The sequence below is a fragment of the Mytilus californianus genome, unplaced genomic scaffold (genome assembly GCF_021869535.1).
Source record: "Mytilus californianus isolate M0D057914Y unplaced genomic scaffold, xbMytCali1.0.p SCAF_3, whole genome shotgun sequence".
NCBI lineage: Eukaryota > Metazoa > Mollusca > Bivalvia > Mytilida > Mytilidae > Mytilus > Mytilus californianus.
Window position 1 is genome coordinate 18333368 of NW_026262679.1, and position 21654 is coordinate 18355021.

Below are 21654 nucleotides of genomic sequence, written 5' to 3' on the forward strand. Positions count from 1 at the left end.
TCGTTTTACAATTTTACACAAAAAATACTGAAGTAAAGTACCTACCAATGACATACTACTCAAGCCAATACAAATCAAAACAATAGCTTCAAATACTTTGCTTTCTACAATCATGGTCATCACACGACGAAATTTGTACCATCTTATCCCACATGTAGTTTGGTCAAAATGTTCCCAGCCATTACTACAAAACCTATAATATAGGAGTTCAAATAATTAGCATACTAAAATATCAGAAAGTGTAATAATATGTTCATTTTTACTCGTTAATGAAAATTAAGGCCATCACTGTTTCCTTTTTCTTCTCTATTGTCCCATGTACAGATACCGAAGTACAAATTCAAATTCAAATACAGACCTCACAATGGTTAAGGCCTTGCTATATTGTTCCAACACATTGCCATTATCTCAATAATGTTTATCCCACATCTTTAATTCACAATTTGTTGATTCAAGAGTCCTAAATAGTAAACACCTCCTTGAAATTGCATAAAAGCAAATCAAAACACCAATTAATTACACTTGGAAATGTATGAAAATTGGTAAAAAAAGGATAGAAGCTTTTAAACTTGTTGGAAACAATGGCTAGTGTTTGGGGAGGCGGATAAAAATGAGAGGATGATTAGAGAAATAAGATGATTTCTGTAGCAAAAATGTGAGAATGAATAATACATAAGAACATTGTAGAATATATATCCCTAAATCAGTCAGTTATTCATGTTCAGTTAGATATAAGTAGAATCCATAGCACCCAGAAGGTAAACCTTTCCTGATAAAGTTCAAGTCATAAAGGACTTTTGTTACAAATGATATTATGTGTATGTTTTTTTACTTAAACGTGAAAACTATTCAAACAATCTTACAAAAATCAAACAAATACTGAAATCAAAATTGTTTCACACAAAATAAAAGGTGATATAAAAAATCTATTTTGTAAGTGTTGAAGCATGCATGCTGTTATATTGACAAAAATAATTTGATAAAATAGTGTTTTATATATTGAACAGTGATACATTTAAAACATAAAAAATATGATTATTTTCTTGTCAAAATTCCCTAACTTTTCATCCACTATATATTATAAATTTTTCCCCTTCAACCATCTGATGAGAGACTATTATAAAAAGATTTGTATAAAGTTTATAATAGTATCCTGCATATACAAAGAAATGTTAAGGTATTCTTAATAATTGTTAATATTTCTATAAATTAATTTACTATTGAAAATAGTTTTCCTTATCAAATAAAATTTATCTACAAATAAAAAATAATGTGTTGCTTTTTCATAGATTAAGTTGTGGTTAATAAAGAAATGAAAAGGTTTTCAGTTTCCATTTTAATAAAAGACTAAAAAGATGCAGATCTTACCTTAGTTCAATACTATATAAGTGAAAATACAGAGAAATTGTCACATGATAGAAAACAAGGTACACAATGTCATAAAAAATCATTTAGTTTTTATATGTACTAAACAAACTATTTTGTGTAAAGGCTATGCAAAATGCAGAAGTCTGTCATAAGGAAACAATCTGATAATTGAGGTACACAGTTATCTCACTAAACCAAGGAATACATAAAAGAAAACGATATCTCCCATATAACATGTACAAAGCAAGTAAACTTAATTATCTCCCCTTAAAAAAGTCTCTATGAAGAGCACATTTAGTCTTTTGCTGTTAAACTATTTGACATATCTGGTGGAAATAAAATGAGATGGGTTTTTTTTCTGATTTCAAATTAATTTGATTCTAAGAATTTTCTATCTGTCTTGACATTTCTAAATGTTTAATTTATGACTTGGAGTCCATCACGAAAAAAATCATTTTATGTTTTTGACATTTTTATTAAGACTGCCAATTTAAAAAAAATAAGGAAGGTTGTCAGAAGGAAAATAAAACTAATAGAGTTATTTCACCAACAACTTTCTTACCTTTTTGAACACATGAGAGGAAAACAATCATTAACAACAACTTCTTTCTTCTCTTCCTCTTTATCTTTCTTTGAATGAGTTGAAGCTTCTTCTCCAAGAGACAAATCGTCTTCATTTTCTGATTTTGAATCTTTATTTTTGTTATCTTTGTCATCTTTGCTCTTTTCCTTGTCTTCCTTTTTAGCAGAGGCATTTTTTGCGTCATTAAAGCTGGAATAAGTGTCCCTCTTTGTTTTAAAGGCATCATCTATGTCTTTTCCTTTGGCAGCATCTTTGTCTTTTCCAGTAGCTGCATCTTTGTCTTTTCCAGTTGCTGCATCTTTGTCTTTTCCTTTAGCATCCTTAAAGTACATTTATTTTTTGGCAAAATTGAAAATTGGCCGAGATAAAATGGTAAGAACAATTAAAGCTCCATGCGTATGAAACATATAAAAAATAAAAGACGCTCAATACCTTCTAAAACCAGAAAAAAATCTCTCTAATGTCTTAAAAAATTTTCAATATGAAAGTTCTCAGTCTGATCTCACACACCAGTCACATGACAACATCAGAAAGTTAGGCATATCTCGGATGAACAACACTTCGTCAGCATGAAATATCAACTTATGGGTAATGTCACCTGACCATAGGTTTCTAGCATTGTGAGGGGTCAAAACAAAAAATGTGGTAAAAACTTATCATTTCATTTGCTAAATTCCTAAATGAGAAAGACTAGACAGATGCATAAATATTTTCAACCTTTATACTCTTTAAACAGCTATCCCTGAACTCTCCTATATCTGGTTAAAAAAAAAACGTTTCATGTTGATTTAAAAAGAAATGTACATGTATATCAAATGTGAGTCTTTTCAAATGAAATGTGATCAAAATGTTAATATGACTGTTGTATCTTGACGATTGCTGTACATCAATATAAACATCTGTGTGTAAGAGGGTTCATGATTGGCATACATCAATATATACATGTGTGTCAGTGTGTTCATGATTGTCGTACATTAGTACATACATGTGTCAGAGAGTTCACGATTACTGTACATCAATATATACATGTGTGTCAGAGAGTTCACGATTACTGTACATCAATATATACATGTGTGTCAGAGAGTTCACGATTACTGTACATCAATATATACATATGTGTCAGAGAGTTCACGATTACTGTACATCAATATATACATGTGTGTCAGAGAGTTCATGATTGTCGTACATCAATATATACATGTGTGTCAGTGTGTTCTTGATTGTCGTACATCAGTACATACATGTGTGTCAGAGAGTTCACGATTACTGTACATCAATATATACATGTGTGTCAGAGAGTTCACCATTACTGTACATCAATATATACATGTGTGTCAGAGAGTTCATGATTACTGTACATCAATATATACATGTGTGTCAGAGAGTTCATGATTGTCGTACATCAATATATACATGTGTGTCAGTGTGTTCTTGATTGTCGTACATCAGTACATACATGTGTGTCAGAGAGTTCACGATTACTGTACATCAATATATACATGTGTGTCAGAGAGTTCACCATTACTGTACATCAATATATACATGTGTGTCAGAGAGTTCATGATTGGCATACATCAATATATACATGTGTGTCAGTGTGTTCATGATTGTCGTTCATCAGTACATACATGTGTGTCAGAGAGTTCACGATTACTGTACATCAATATATACATGTGTGTTAGAGAGTTCACGATTACTGTACATCAATATATACATGTGTGTCAGAGAGTTCATGATTGTTGTACATCAATATATATACATGTGTGTCAGTGTGTTCATGATTGTATATCAGTACATACATGTGTCAGAGAGTTCATGATTGTCATACATCAATATATACATGTGTGTCAGAGAGTTCACAATTACTGTACATCAATATATACATGTGTGTCAGAGAGTTCATGATTGTCGTACATCAATATATACATGTGTGTCAGAGAGTTCACGATTACTGTACATCAATATATACATGTGTGTCAGAGAGTTCATGATTGGTGTACATCAATATATACATGTGTGTCAGAGAGTTCATGATTGTCATACATAAATATATACATGTGTGTCAGAGAGTTCACGACTTCTGTACATCAATATATAAATATGTGTGTGTGTGTCAGAGAGTTCCTGATTGCCATACATCAATATATACATATATGTGTGTGTCAGGGAGTTCCTGATTGCCATACATCAATATATACATGTGTGTCAAAGAGTTCATGATTGCCGTTCATCAATATATACATATGTGTGTGTGTCAGAGAGTTCATGATTGCTGTACATCAATACATGTATGTACGTATGAATGTATGTGTGTCCGAGACATACCTTGTTATTATTGTCTTTATTCTGTACAGCTCCATTAGACTGTGATATTGGGTGTGTGTGTGTATGTGTGTGTGTCAGTGACATACCTTGTTATTATTGTCTTTATTCTGTACAGCTCCATTAGACTGTGATATTGGGTGTGTGTATGTGTGTGTGTCAGTGACATACCTTGTTATTATTGTCTTTATTCTGTACAGCTCCATTAGACTGTGATATTGGGTGTGTGTGTATGTGTGTGTGTCAGTGACATACCTTGTTATTATTGTCTTTATTCTGTACAGCTCCATTAGACTGTGATATTGGGTGTGTGTGTGTGTGTGTGTGTGTGTGTCAGACATACCTTGTTATTATTGTCTTTATTCTGTACAGCTCCATTAGACTGTGATATTGGGTGTGTGTGTATGTGTGTGTGTGTGTCAGGCATACCTTGTTATTATTGTCTTTATTCTGTACAGCTCCATTAGACTGTGATATTGGGTGTGTGTATGTATGTGTGTGTGTCAGACATACCTTGTTATTATTGTCTTTATTCTGTACAGCTCCATTAGACTGTGATATTGGGTGTGTGTGTGTGTGTGTGTGTGTGTGTCAGACATACCTTGTTATTATTGTCTTTATTCTGTACAGCTCCATTAGACTGTGATATTGGGTAAGTGTATGTGTGTGTGTGTGTGTGTCAGACATACCTTGTTATTGTTGTCTTTATTCTGTACAGCTCCATTAGACTGTGATATTGGGGGTAGTTTTAATTTCTCAGAACCTTTCTTATCCTTTCCATCTACTTTTGGATTACCATTTTTGTCTATATATAAAACAAATCCTAAATTTAAATTATTTTTCTTTTTAATGTCAATATTCTTTTCTGTATCTATCAAACTGTACAATTGATATGATACAGAAGATCAAACTTGTTTTTACTTATCTAATCCGAACATCCAGTCTGCAACTGGAAAATAAATCATATTCATTATATTATTCTGTATAGCTGTCAACTTTTTAAACCACCCTTCATAGATCTCCATTGGATGAAATTGTTTAGTTCCGTGCTGCTTTAGAACCTATTTCACATTGTTTTTTTTTTTATTGTATCAGATTTATTTTTGTAGTTAAACAATTAATATTAAGAAAATTCTAAATCAACATTCAAATGAGCCAATAACTTTAGCTGAACAACATGTTAAGAATCTTGGACACTCTGTATTGTGTAAACAATTTTTTGACAATAATTTATCTATCTTAAAGAATAAACAAAAACTTATAGCGAAATAAAAATCAAAGAGGGAAAAAACAGGGATTTTTTTCTAAAAGCAGGAAACTTGACCATCTGTCAAGAGAGACTGGTTTCAATAGGAACATCCACATTTTGGTAAAAAAAATATGAGGGGTTGAGTTTTTTATGCATGTCCCTGAAATATGCAGAAAGTAAATAAAAACAAGTAGTGTGAAAATGATTCTCCATCAAAGACACTGTCTAAAAGCTGAAGCTCTATAAGCACTATGTAAGAAAGAACAAAGAAAATATAATTTGTATTGATAATAACCATGTATATATTGAGTATTTTCACACCATACTTATCATTTTTCAAATCTTAAATCAAAACGTAAACTCATTTTCAACTGAAATCTACACAGATGAAATTATCATGCATAACATTTAAATTTACCTCCTTACCATTTTTTTTCTATGCACACAAATGTTTAAATATGTGAATTTGTGAATTAGTTATTAAGGAGAACACATCTAAAACAAAGAGTGGAGACACACAGACTACATAGTAGTCACAGTCATGAATATGTTTTTTTCAGTCAAAGAAGAAGGTATGATATAAAGGATACTTTTTGGTCCCTCAAATTTAAAAATCAAAAATATAATAAATTTATGGTCCCTTGAATTCAAAAAGCAAAATTATAATATATGTATGATTCCTAAGACAAATTGAATTAAATAATCAAAAGTATATAATATCTATTAAATAACATCCTTTAAATGTTCACAAAATATCAGTATTCATATTTTACAATGGGTCTAATATATTTGATTTAGGGCTTCAATTTAGGTATGTTATTTCATATACAAGAGGCTGTCAAAATGACAGCTAACTGGGTTGTTTTTAAATTCATTAATGTCATTATTACAGCAATATCAAACTTAACCTCCATTTTTTCATCAGTAACACCATATTTAAATTTGAAAGTATTGTAAGTTATGGCACTGAAACAACATAAAATGTCATTTCCAATCATTCAATGAACATAACTCATGAACAGAAAAAGTGGAAATCATCAATATCAAACTAGGCCTCCATTTTATCATCAGTAACATCATATTAACATTTGAAAAGCATTGGTTGAACAGTTCATAAGCTATTGCATGGAAACTACATAAAGTGTAATTTTCCAATTAATCAAGGATCATAGCTACTGAATGACAAAAGTGAAAAAAATAAATATTGAACTTGACCTCAATTTTGTCATTAGCAACATCATTTCAAAATTTGATAAGCATTGGTATAACAGTTCATAAGTTATCTCAGGTAAACAATTGGAGCCGCCAACCCGCCCTAAAAACCCAAATCAATAACCAGATTTCTGCTGGAAAACCAGATTAAAAACTGCTCAAAATCCCAAAATAACCTAATTTTGAGATCTTGTCATTAATATTTAAATAGGAGCCAAGGCCTTACCCTAAAAGACTTTTGGTACAAGTTCTCTTAAACATAGACGCTTATGTGTGCCATTCAAGGTCAAATATGTCATTTTAAGGATGTTTATGATATCAAAGTGACATTTTAAATGACGTTTCTGTTCTAAAATGTCCAAATTTTATCATCTTAATCGTTTATCAATAGAACTAACATTATTTTGAAAGCATTGAATAATTTTACAATATTTGTAATTTCAGGGACTTGTAAATTGCTCTTATCTCCAACTTTAAAAACAAAACTTGTCTGGAACCCCTTTAACATCATATTACTTTCTCATTTTTGCCACAAAAAGGAAAATAAATATACTGATTGATAAATAAAAATAATAATTACCATGTGTGCCAAAGGAACACAAGTGAAAATAATAATGAATCGATCAGACTCTCTTCACAGGTCATAACAAAACATTTTACCTTCTAAATTTTCAGAATTAAAAATTAAATTTATTTGACTTATGCGAATAACATGATAAAATACTCAAAGATGAAAAACACCGAAATTAATATCACTACAAGAACACAACACACTAAGTTACAGTATTATAAGAAGAAGTGTTAAAGCTTTCAATACATTTATAAACTGGTGGTCCTACAAACTACTATAGCAAGTATTAGTGTTTATATAGATTTAATGGTCAGACTGAGTAAATTCACAAATTTCATCATTTTTACGGGGGAAAAAAACTGATTTTATTCTATGTAATGTCACATTACATTAAAAAACAACACATTATAATTTTTTTCATTATGGTCAAGTGAAAGTAATTAAATGTCACCTGGAGATATTTTGTTCTTCAGACGTCTTTACTTCTGTTCTGTGACATTCCATAGAAATTTGTATAAAAATAAGTACAGATAACTCCTATTATCTTTATATTTCTTGTATACTGTGTACAAGTTTTCTAGAAAACTGTGGGACATATAAATACTTTTGAAAACATTTTCTACACTGTATACTCTAATGCATTTAAAAAAAATCATCAATTAAAGCTGCAATTCAGTCTCTTCCAGAATGTTAACAAATATGGGTTAATTACCAAAGGAATTTGCTTTATCTTTTAAATCTATCAGCATATCCAAATGAGATATTTGTATGACACTTTAAACTACTTTAACTCAACAAATAAATTACCATTTTTTAATGGGTAAAACAATGAAATTAACTGGATTTATATATTAAACTATATACATATTATTTTATCTTAACAGTTCTGCATTCATCATATGACTTTAACTTCATCCCAAAGCTAAAAAAATTTCACACATTTCAAATGGGCAAAAGTCATACTTTTCTGCTTAATGCAAAAATTACAGATTGTCAAAAGCTTCTGATGCATAAAACATAATACAGAAGTTATTATTCAATTATCTCCATTAGTAGAAATATCTATTCTTTCCATGGGATTTAATGATTTGTTAATTGAGAAAATTTTAAGATTAAATTTCTTCCAGGGGAATTAAAATCAAATAATAATGGAAATGTTGAGGAGACTGATTTTTCAAGTTTATCAAGAGAAATGTAATTCAATATTAATCAAAACAAAACTAAAATTATTATATTAAATAAAATAGAGAAAATACTAAAAATGTTTGACCTATCTATTGTTACATATCTAAGTTTACCTATTTCAAAATGCTATGTTTGTCTCTCTATATGGTAAATTTACTATTTTGCATCAATTATATATAACAAAAAGTATTTATTCTAATTTTTTAAAATAGCCAGTCTGTTTTTAATTTGATATATTTATAAAACCAATGAGAGAAACAATCATGGCTGTCCACCAGTTTATAAATGCATAGGTTAGTAGAGCTAGTACTGCAGTGTGCTTACCATTGCTATTAATACTCTCAATATCAGAAGAGAGTTCCATACCTTCCTCAATCTCTGCCTCATTAGGTGCTACTTTCTTACTTAAACAACAACAACAAATCTCTTTGATTCTTCTAACAGCCGCCAACATTTTGTTGTCTTCTTCTTTATCTCCATTGGCTTTCAAATTATCACTAGCGAAAGCATTAATTAACAAGGCGAGGAAGAGATTCAGTACCTGAAATATTATTAGCAACAGGTTATCATTAAGATTGTTATTAAAAAAAAAAAGTCAAACACAATTATAGAAAATCAAAGAGGTTTAAACCTGCATTAGAATTAGATCTAAAAACATTTGATCCACATTTTTTTGGAAAATTCAAAAATATAACAATCTTTCTTTGTATACTCAAACAGAAATAAACATTTATAAAAGTACCTTTCATATTCGCCAGTAGTAAATATTAATTAGCCTTAATGTCATAATATGTCACAATAATTATCAAACACTATTTTTTTGTTTATTTCATGCCAATCTTTATGTTTTCTTTGGGGAAAATATGTCGTCAGCAAAAACACTGATTATATTGTCAACACTTGTGGAAGGTTTTAAAGTTTTGTTCTTCATTTTGAGTTAACAATTTGAACTGTCAGCTATTGGTGACATCTGCTCACTAATGATACCATTGCTATAAGTATACAGTTAATTGATAAGTGATAGATGTGAAAATGCATCAGACAGTAAAGCATGTTCTCATTCAGTTTGATTCCAAATTTCAGAAAGTCTTGATGTGTCCTTCCTGATAAAAAAGCGACAGAAATTTCATACATAGCTATTACGTGTATGAAAATATAAGTATTTGGTTAACAGGAAGTTGATGAACAATGAATCTTATAATGCACCACACAGTATAGTATGCTCACATGAAGCTTGATACCATATTTCAGGAAGATCTGATTTGTAGTTCATGAGAAAAATGTGACCGAAATTGTATTGGACAGACAGACATAATCCAGTACCCCCCTCCTTCTGAGCAGTGGGTATAAATATAAAATTAACTTAAATGCAGCCACAAAGTTAAAATTTACTCTACATTAAAAATCAAGTTTATATCTTGAACAATACTATGGATTCATTTATTTTTGTGGATATCAATTTTTGTGGATTGAGGAAAAAATGTATGTTCTGGGATATTTGATTTTGTTGTTTTGCTAAAATCTGCATACAAGCCTTTACAAAATGTGTTCTTCATTGAACATTAAAATTTGTGTTTTACATAGACCCATAAAATACACGAAAGTTAATATCCATCAAAAATAAAGGAATCTACAGTAAGTTATTGTTTCCATCTAAACCTTTTTAGTTTGTTGAGTCTTTCAAGTTTGACAATGATCACTACTTGAAACCCAAGAAACCAGGAAGAAAAACTAAGCTAAGGAATTATATATTCCTTCAAACAACCACATGATATATATATATTTACAGTTGTCGCTACACATATGCAGACATATCTCATTATAAATTCATAGTGTTTGTATGCTTCTAAAAATAGAATAGCATCCTGTAATTATACTGGAGAGATGAGTAGATAATCATTCCTAGACACTTAAAAATACTTCATGTATTGTGATAAGATGTCATTGTTTAACACCTACGAGAAGGTAACACCTCCCGAAACGAAAGCTGATTATTATCAGCTATAGTTAGAGGAGGGATATAAGGCGTCTGCACAGTGCTAGGCGGTGTTGTCGTAGAAGTGAGAAGTGAAAAGTACAGGTTCCAGCTCCGCTTGGGGAGGAAGTAAAGAATCAGATCTTCTCTAACATTGTTAGGTTGATTTTCTAGGTACATGTACTTTATAATATATATATATATAGATATATATATATATTTTTATATTTATAAAAGGATAGTGAATGTTATAGTTAAAATTGTGAAAATTTAGGATAATGGACGTTACCGTTAAAATTTGTGAAAATTTATTATGTAATTCAAAATATTAAATATCTGCATTTTTCAAATTTGAATTTTATCTATATATATATCTATGTATAACATTATTAGAAGTTGAAGCTTGAGAACCTTCAGAGTGTTATAAAGGATGAACTGAACCCATTCATCAATTTCTAATTTTAATTGCAAGGTAATCTAATCAAGTATCTACAAAACAAATTTCAACATTTTCTTTGTAAGTATAGTTAAACATTATTTATATGGTTGTCATATAGAAAAAAATCATGTTCTCAACATGAGATCTGAATAGATTTAAATGGAACATGTACATAATTAATTATCAAGAAATATTTAATGTTTTGGACTAGCTCCAACAGGAATGACATCCTTTATGTACCCGACAATAAAGTTCATAGGTACCCTGAATATTGAAGTCTAGGTAAAACTTCAGTTTGATTGTATGTAAAAATGGTTAAAAAACTTCTTTCTACTATGAGAAATGTGTAAACTGTAAATATTTATCTAAAGTCTCTATGTTACCTCAACATTCATACCCTGAAGTGACAAATGAATATTAGAATTCCCACAAATACTTCCTCTTATTAATACCAGTAATATGGTAGACATTACAAGGTAACAGACATGTTTCCTATCGTCGCTCTGTTAACACCAGTAATATGGTAGACATTACAAGGTAACAGACATGTTTCCTATCGTCGCTCTGTTAACACCAGTAATATGGTAGACATTACAAGGTAACAGACATGTTTCCTATCGTCGCTCTGTTAACACCAGTAATATGGTAGACATTACAAGGTAACAGACATGTTTCCTATCGTCGCTCTGTTAACACCAGTAATATGGTAGACATTACAAGGTAACAGACATGTTTCCTATCGTCGCTCTGTTAACACCAGTAATATGGTAGACATTACAAGGTAACAGACATGTTTCCTATCGGTGCTCTGTTAACACCAGTAATATGGTAGACATTACAAGGTAACAGACATGTTTCCTATAGTCGCTCTGTTAACACCAGTAATATGGTAGACATTACAAGGTAACAGACATGTTTCCTATCGGTGCTCTGTTAACACCAGTAATATGGTAGACATTACAAGGTAACAGACATGCTTCCTATCTTTGCTGTAAGAAATAGTCCAATGCCTATAGTAGTAACAAATTTATTTACACCTTAGACCATCCTATAATTCAAGGGACACATACAGATAAATTTATCTGAAGGTTTTTGGTTGATGTGTGTATTTCATACACTTGTTCTCAAAAGGTCCCATATGTACTTACAATAAAGTTTCCCAATACCAGTGTGGGTAGGAAAACCACCATACAGAGTTCTCCTTCTGCTCTCATACAGTCCCACAATGGTTCTATCCACTCCCCACATAGAACTCGAAACACCATCATCATAGCGTGGAAAAAGTCTTTGAAATGCCACCTAAAATCAATCAACACAATCTTCATTTTATATCAAATTTTTAAAATTTCATTTTATTAAAATCTTTACGTAACCATTAGTTTTTACAACTATGAAACTGTGCAATATCACAGAAATCAAAACTTTTACAGATGTATACAAAGGTGCAAAGAATGTAAACTGAGCCAGCAATTAAAAAGACAGAAGTTTAAAAAAATACTTCCATGGGTCAACTTATGACTTTCAATGTTCAACAAGCACCCAAACCATAAGGCAAGCCTAAGCATTACACTGTACCAGTTTTTTTATAAACTAGATGTGACAATGATGTTTCTTCATTGTCTCATGTGCATGTATCTCATAACCTAATAATTACATTACATGTATGTTTCATGAGAATCCCTTAGTTTGATTGGCTAACAACAATAGTATATCATTAAAAAATTAACCTTTATATCAAAATGAAATGTTACATTCGTGATGACATGTGCTTCCACAAAAATTCGTAAGGGTTCCGTGGAACCCAGTGTCTCGCCTACTTTTGCTGTTAATTGCAGGCTCAACAAAAATGAGGAAAAAAATCAATAAAAATATTCCTTTAGATACTATCTTTTGATTGTAAGAAGCTTCTGTCAAAGTTTGTTATAAATCCTGGATAGTTTATGAATCTAATAAATGTTTTAAAAACTTTAACTGCAGACTGTATTTTATGTTAACTGGAAGAAAAACTAAGTCCATTTATAAGTAAAATACGGATAAACAGGTACAAATTTTAACAAAATTTCCTTCTAGATACTAGCTTTTGATCATAAACATGCTTCTGTCCTAATTTGGTACAAATCCAGGATAGTTTAAGAAAGTTTTTAAAATTTTAAAAACTTTAACCACAGAGTGAATGTATTGTTTCCTGGCAGAAAAACTAAGTCCATTTATAAGTAAAATACGGAAAAACTGAAATTTTTTTTTTACAAATTTACTTCTGGATACTATCTTATGATCATCTGTCCAAGTTTGGTACAAATCCAGGATAGTTTAAGAAAGTTATTAAAATCTTAAAAACTTTAACCACAGAGTGAATGTAATGTTTCCTGGTAGAAAAACTAAGTCCATTTACAAGTAAAATACGGAAAAACAGGAATTTTATTTTTACAAAATTTACTTCTGGATACTATCTTATGATCATAAACAAGCTTCTGTCCAAGTTTGGTAGAAATCCAGGATAGTTTAAGAAAGTTATTAAAATTTCAAAAACTTTAACCACAGAGTAAATATTTGTGGCCGCCGCCGCCGACGGAATGTAGGATCGCTATGTCTCGCTTTTTCGACTTAAGTCGAAGGCTCGACAAAAATAGCACAGGTAAATTAAAGAAAAACTTGATAAAACGTTTTTTTCAAGGTCTTATTAGTGTAAAAATGTAATTATAAGAAATGAATGCTTCTTTTTGTAATTTTATTGGGGTGTAAAAGTGTTGATCGTGCACACATTTTAAGAACAAAGCGCTTCCACAATTCATACAAAATGTGCACGATCAACACTTTTACACCCAAATAAAATTACAAAAAGAAGCATTCATTTCTTAAATGTTATTTTTCATTTCCATTTTTTTTTTTTTTTTTTTTTCATTTTCCACTAAATGTATTACACTCATAAATACAGATCAACACAAAGTAATGAGATAACAATGTGTTTTATGTTTTCCCGCCATTAGATATTGTCTCATATACATTAATTTTTTATCCATTCTTACATTTAATACCTATTAGTAAAGGATCAGTAAAAAAGTTTTCATATCCATAAACCAAAAGAAGCCATAAACACACCTTGGAATGTCATCTCCAAATACAGAAGATGTGTAACTTTTACTGAATAATTGTAGTCCTATAACAGCAAAGATGTAGATTACAATTATCAGAATAAGGGTTAAAGGTCCAAGAGATCCTAATGTACTCAAAATAATCTGTAGTAGTAGTCTCATTGTTTTCCAGGACTGGGCCAACTTCAGAACTCTCAACTGAAATAGACAAATGTATAAACATGACTTTTAATGACTGGTCTAGTTCAGAACTAAATATCAAAATAGATAGAATATTTACTCTAGTGTTCTGCAATGATTTAACAAGCTTCAGAACTCTCAAATGAAACAGGTAAAAATATAAAGTCTTTCTTTTTCGGAATTTTTATGAGATTTATGAAGAAGCACATCTGCCGTAATAAATTATAAACCTGGTATATTTGATGAGTTTCCAGGATCTTCATTGGCTGGTCTAGCTACAGGGCAGATCAAATACATGTATATACTGCTTATTAACTGTAGTCTGTTGTACAAGTGTCTAGTTTTTATTGTTATAAAATCAGAGAAAAGAATTATATTTGCAAAAGTATGGAAAATAGTGTTTGCATGTATGAAGTCAGCATGATTTGTATACATGTAAAAAGTATTAACCAATCTATACATTTTAGGTATGCTGGAGATGTGTTGACCATATACTATAGTTAAAAGAAAAAAAATATAGTCAGTCACAACATTGAGGTTTAACCTGCATCAGTACTTACCAATCTGAAGGATCTAAAGACAGAAAAACTTGGAATATCTGATAGACTGATATCTATAATACTGGCTATAACAATAACAAAGTCAAAAAGATTCCATCCAGACTTAAAGTAAAACTTGCTCCATGACATTATCTTCAGGACAGCTTCAAGTATGAAAACTGAGGTAAAAATCTGGAAAAAAAACATATACAAATTCATTATATCATAAACTTTTATTAACTCCAGTTCTGCAGGTTTATGATATTTCATTGCCCTGTTGGTAACTTCTTATTTTTTCATTATATATTTAAATGCTCTCTCAATGATCTTCCACAGCTTCTATGAAATATTTATCTATTCAAGCATTGTTTCTTTGTGTGTACACTGTAATAAATTTTTTAAGGTATAATAATTTAATTTTATAAACCAAGTTTCACATACCTGTCAACCTATGACAATGAAATGCAGGTGATGACCTGCATAGAAGAATGAAATCTCAGGTCATAACGCGTACGAACTTTTTCGAGCTGAATTTCAGTATTTAGAGGACATTTTTCTTATAATTTATATCAAAGTTTCCAAAACATGTCCACATGGTTAAGTAATTTAAAATTGTACCTGGAGGCCATTGATAGATTTGTGTTACATTGCCTTAATTCCTATTCATATTCATTCTATGACATACAATGTGCCAATTTGTGTTCTCTTTACATACATTTGTGCAGCTGTTAATCATTAGAACATAGCAGATGTTGACTAGAGTATAATAATAATAAAATAAAGGAGGTATAGATGAAAAAAGTAATTTTCAAAATTTTTATTTTTTAATTGTTCTAAGGTAATAAGTAAAAGTATTATTCTGATATGTTTGTGCATTCAATTCATTTTAGATTTAATCTTTTTACAAAAAAAAACATAAGTTTAAGGAGTATATTATGAATTGACAAAAAAGGGGAAGTAACTCAAATTGTTTTTAAAACAACTTTGAAATACACAAATTATTTACGACCTAAAGCTAAGGTAATAATTGGTGTTAATTAACAGCGTGTTTGACACCAAAGCTGTCAAGTGAAGCCATGCACTGAAATGGGTCAATTGAGCTGAGTTTACACAGCTAGTTGAACTTCTTGTCCAGGAAGAATTACGAATTTGCCAGTATTTCATTGAAATCACTTTATATCTAATCAGTCTGAAGGCTAAGGAATCCGGGTGAAAAAGGGTTATTTTCCGAATTCCCGGGTTACCCCTCAGAATTGTGAAAATCTCGGGTCACACCCGCAGGATCCGGGTCAGTTGACAGGTATGGTTTCATCACTGGAATTTTTTATCTTTGCATTCATAAGTGTCAATGTGTTTATATTGATTGCTCTATTTATTTGCATTATGATATAGATATGTCAACTCCTTGATATGGTTTGCCTAAATTGTTCGCACTCAGGCACTGAATTTACAAGTGTAAGCTCTTTGATATCAATTGCTTTAAATGTCTATTTTTAGATAGGTGTCATACATTTGATATTGATATTTTCTCAGAAATAAAACTGTCTAAACTTACATAGTTTGAAACCTCCAAAGTTGTTGTAAGTTCTTGTGGTTGGCCATGATGTTCCAACATCATAAACAGTGTATTCAAAACAATACATATTGTGACAAACAGGTCAAAAAGTGGGTCACTGACAAAGATGTTAAGACCATTCTGGAACTTGAGCCAACAAACAAACATTTTTGTGTTGGAACAACATGCACAATTTCTGTCCACCAGTTCATCTTTTCCTCTAACAGAAACATTGCCATCTTCATCAGCTGTAAAATAGTAATAAGTATGATTAAATTACAAAAAATCCATATCATACATCGGTACATTGTACTGCTTTGATTGGCAAGAAAAGAATTGCCTAGTCTAATTAATGAAATGGAAAAATTATGTACCAAAACTTTTACTCGATTTATTTGCATTATTGCCCCTTTTTGTCACATTATGACTTCATTTTTGGTACATTTATTCTCTCCATTACAGTACCTTATTCTCCACACTAAGCCAAAATTTTAAACTTGCTGACTCACATGGTAAATGTCCATCTACCCATACATATCATTCTGACTCGGAGCTGAAGTTTATTTGCTTTCACTTCTTCAAGGTGTGTGCTTAGTATAAAAGCAAAATATACCTATTCTAAAGTTTTGGGGTTAGGAAATAGAACAAATGACATTTTGCAATCATTAGCAACCACAGTACCTCAACACCTAAACATCAAAAGACTAATAAAATTACACTTTCACTAAAATGAATGAGAAGCACAAACTGATTAGCATTAAAATTTCCAACCAAAAGGAGTATAAAGCATTTAAAACTGGTTAAAAGGGATAATTTCACTTCAAAGAGTGATAAGTGTCCACTTATTTACATTAAGGCAATCTGTTTCAACTGTATTTGAATGAATGATTGGATGCAAGTGTACCCCTATAACTATAGATAAAAGAGGGGGTATACACAAAATGCACAGGGAATAGATTGATTAACGTTTAACACCACTTTCAGCACCATTGCTTTTTTCATGGCGGTCAGTTTCCATTGGTGGAGAAAGCGGTAGTGACCGGAGAGAACCACGAACTTCAGCATATTTTGGAAGAAGAAAATCTTAAATGTTTTAGTGTAACATAAAATAAAAGTCTGTTCATTTCAAACAATTAGCATTGATTTCATCAACATATCAAAACATTTTATATTAAAATCTACTTCCAAATCAATAGCGCTAAAATCTAAAACGACATCTACCCAATATAAAGTTGATTTCCTGTGAAGTAATTCCGGTAATTATGCTGCAGTTATTATTAGACTTGAACACTAACTTTGTATTCAATTGTTACTTATCGTTAGTTAATGGAAAACAAAATAATAAAACAATTCTTTATGGCCAAATGTCCTTAATTACATTGGTATATTCAAGTTTTACAAAGCATGTCACTTTTCTCTTAGGAGGTATAAATGTTTAGCTTTCAGGCATTCAATGTCATTATCAGTTTTATACATATATACATGTATATATATTTGCAATATACATGGAAGCAAGATATATGATTAGCCTAAACTTAGATCAATGCATAATTAATAATACATGTACTTCCCACATGGTTCTATGTATGCATGTCCACAGTGGGACAGCCATCTTGGTCTTCAAAGTTACAAGTTTTGTGAAAGACCATGACTGGTCAGTGGTCAAATATTATTTAATGGGCAATATCAACAGATTCAAAGATTCTGGCCAATGTTTTCATTTAAGCAGCCTAAAAAAATATCTTCTTTCACAGTAAGAGTAGTTCATGATATTTCTTTGTTATTCAACCCCTCACAAAAAGCTACTACTGTAAAGCTTAATCATACGTTTCCAAAAGTGGCCTTGAAAGAATTGAACTCCTGCACATTTGTTTAAAATGTAATACCCATTTCATATCAAAATAATGTATGAGACAAGACACAAATTTCAAGTAAGAATGCAAATTAGGTGGTAAAATAAATTTAAAAAAACACTTTCTTTCAGATAACTTAAAAGATAAAGTTGATTCTACATTGTTTGCACTTTTATTTAAATGTCAATTCTTTAAACTACATGTATTATTAATTAAAATCTTATTTTCTGCCTGGTTAAACTCTATTAAATAAAGTATTTTAATGAAATAATACACTTAAAATTTGAGCCGAGCTTAATGTTATAGTTCTAAAACTTCACCTGTATTAAATAATAAAAGTAAATGCAGTGGTTTTGTTTCCATTTTAGATGTACTATTATAAAACTTTAATAATGCAACAGTTTGGCGTCCACTCAATAAAATTTTCAGCTAACCTTGAAGAAATGACAAGGTTTCAATACATATAGATTTAACTCTCATATTACACTTTAAGTAAAATGAATTTAAGCGTTAAGATGAATCAATAAATTAGAGATTTCTATAGACGGTCATTGTCAGCACTACAAAGATTTTACAAGCCAGGTTTATTGTGTCCCAGCTAGTAGGTGTGCATCAGCTTAGACGCTCTATTCATAAACTCCTCATCCAGGTGAAAATATTTACTTACATGAAATGTACATTTTTCATGTAGAGAAATAGCCTTTTATAGAAACGTCAATTTCAAACATAACTCTTTTTACTTTGTTGTATGTCATTATGCATACTTAGTTTATAACAGTACATATTCAATAGAAATATTGGTCTGATTTATTCCAAGGAATTTATAACAATGATAATATTATAAATCAATTTATGTAAGGCTAATCCAGTACATATAACAACTTAATGTGGTATGGACTAATTTCATTGACTTGCAACTCTTTTCATATTTCGAACAAAGTTTATTCTTGTGACGCATTTACAGTATTCGTTTTTACAATTTTAGAAGACGATATTAAGTATTTAAGTAATTATCATTATAAACTGAATCAGAAAAATGCATTAATTTGTGGTAGATTTCGTGCAGTTCTTAACTTGCAAAATTAATATTTCTTTACTAATGGTTTGTGTATTGCTCAATGAGGGGTAAACATCAATAAAACATAAAATCAAAGAATCAAGTTGTTTGTTTTCCCCACATTTTTCATGGAATTGTCTGCCCTTCTTTAACTTATCATTTTTTAATTAGTATTTTGATAAAAAAAATTATGACAGACACATTGATAGCACCATGAAACATTATGACAGACACATTGATAGTTCCATGAAACATTATGACAGACACATTGATAGTACCATGAAACATTATGACAGACACATTGATAGTACCATGAAACATTATGACAGACACATTGATAGTACCATGAAACATTATGACAGACACATTGATAGCACCATGAAACATTATGACAGACACATTTATAGCACAATGAAACAAACGTCAATATCCCATGTATTGCTTAAACTCACATTGTCAAAATCTTAAATCTAAAATTACAGGGTCTTATAATATCACATACATGAAATAGGTTTTAACAATTTTACATAATTTTGATACACGCGCGTATAATCAAAATGCTATTCAGTACTACATGTTGCTGTTGAAGACATTTTGAAAACAAAAATTGAAAATTTTGCATTGAAGGACATTGCTTACCAAGATGAATTAATTTGTACCTGAAAGACATACAAAGCTTTACATTCAAGGTTAACACTGCTCTTCTTTTACATTGTTGGGATAAATACTCAGAATTTGCCAAAAAAATTAATTTTGCAGATTTCGGCTATCTTTTAGCATTTATAATTCGGAAATCTGTTCAGTAATAAGTCATAATATTGTGATACTTTGATTTTAAGTAATGATTACCAGACTTTTAGATAATAGTGTGAAATACCTTAAGGGGAAATAATCCCTACCTCCAATAAATCCTACACGTCAGATCAGTCTAAGATCTTCCTACACGTCAGATCAGTCTAAGATCTTCCTACACGTCATCATTTATTTATGCTGATATTCAATTCTAATAGCAGTAAAAGGAAAACAAGAGATTCTTCGACAAAAATATCAAATTTTAATTAATTTGATACAAAGGGTCACAATAAACTATTGATAGTGTTTGAAAATACACATTTCTGATATTTTAGTCTTGTTCAAGGATTTATAACTAACATACATCCTTGGTCTCGTTGAAGGAGTGTTGAGATAAAGAATAGTTCAGTTAATTATCTTTGGGATAGGGGATATTTCTATTTTCAGGAATGGGGATATTTCTATTTTAGGATTGGGAATATTTCTATTTTTAGGATAGGGGATATTTCTATTTTCAGGAATGGGGATGGGAATATTTCTATTTTTAGGATAGGGGATATTTCTATTTTTAGGATAGGGGACATTTCTAATTGTGAAAGTTTCTATTCATTTAATTGTCTTTATGATAGGGGATATTTCCATTTTAAGGATATTGTGTTTTTCAGGGATATTAAATATTTTTAAAGACTTTTATGGATATTCAATGTTGAATTTTAGAGAGATATAAGATATAAAGTATCTGTTACACATGACCTTTTACACCATCATTTCAACCAGGAAAATTGTCCATTCCTCACTCAAGCATAAGGCTGTCTTCACAGATATCTAATTGACAATCATTAAAATTGACCCCCCCCCCCCCCCCCCACCCCTCCCATCTCCTTTCTCCCCAATAAAAACATATTTATCTACTACAAATTGTGAATTACCAATGTAAAATATAACCAATCTATTCTTTCTACAAATCTGAGGTTTTATTGATACCTATTACTAGATACGGAACAGAAGAATCAATTATTCATATGTGAAACACTAATAAGTAGTACTGATAACTTGATTTTTATAATTACTATTTGTCATAACTAGCACTGAGGGAATAATTAGTTCTTATCAAGGTATTAACTGAATAATCTATTACCAAATAACTACTGACATAAAAATAAGGAGATGTGGTATAATTGCCAATGAGACAACTATCCACCAGAGTTGAAATGAATTAGATGTAAGCAATTATTGGCTTATATGGGTATATTTTGGAATCAATACTAGGAAGCTAGGTAAATTTTACATCTAATTATAATCTTCATCTGAATTATTTTGAAAAGTCAATTCTAATATCAACTATTTCAGATATATGTTCCATATTCAAATTATTAACTACTTAGGATATATGTGCCATATTCAAATCATCAACTACTTAAGATATATGTTCCATATTCAAATTATCAACTACTTAGGATATATGTTCCATATTCAAATTATCAACTACTTAGGATATATGTTCCATATTCAAATTATCAACTACTTAAGATATATGTTCCTTATTCAAATTAACAATTACGTAGGATATAATTGTTCCATAATCAAATTAGCAACTGTTCCTTATTCAAATTATCAACTACTTCGGATATATGTTCCATAATCAAATTATCAACTACTTAAGATATATGTTCCTTATTCAA

General features: G+C 30.4%; 1 protein-coding gene across 11 annotated transcripts in view; it reads right to left on the minus strand.

Moving 5' to 3' along the window:
• LOC127734051 (sodium channel protein 1 brain-like) overlaps positions 1 to 21654 on the minus strand; it is a 111688-nt gene that overhangs the window by 21816 nt on the left and 68218 nt on the right. For 9 of the 11 annotated variants that reach the window (XM_052243603.1, XM_052243602.1, XM_052243608.1 and 6 more), the window contains 9 exons: positions 16271 to 16518; positions 14737 to 14907; positions 14004 to 14194; positions 12053 to 12203; positions 8815 to 9031; positions 4963 to 5078; positions 1931 to 2271; positions 1369 to 1380; positions 46 to 193 (listed from right to left, as the gene is read on the minus strand). In XM_052243603.1, coding sequence (XP_052099563.1) covers positions 46 to 193; positions 1369 to 1380; positions 1931 to 2271; positions 4963 to 5078; positions 8815 to 9031; positions 12053 to 12203; positions 14004 to 14194; positions 14737 to 14907; positions 16271 to 16518 — 1595 coding nt within the window. The remainder of the gene's footprint in view (positions 1 to 45; positions 194 to 1368; positions 1381 to 1930; positions 2272 to 4962; positions 5079 to 8814; positions 9032 to 12052; positions 12204 to 14003; positions 14195 to 14736; positions 14908 to 16270; positions 16519 to 21654) is intronic. The other 2 variants (XM_052243610.1, XM_052243604.1) reach the window with 2 other exon arrangements.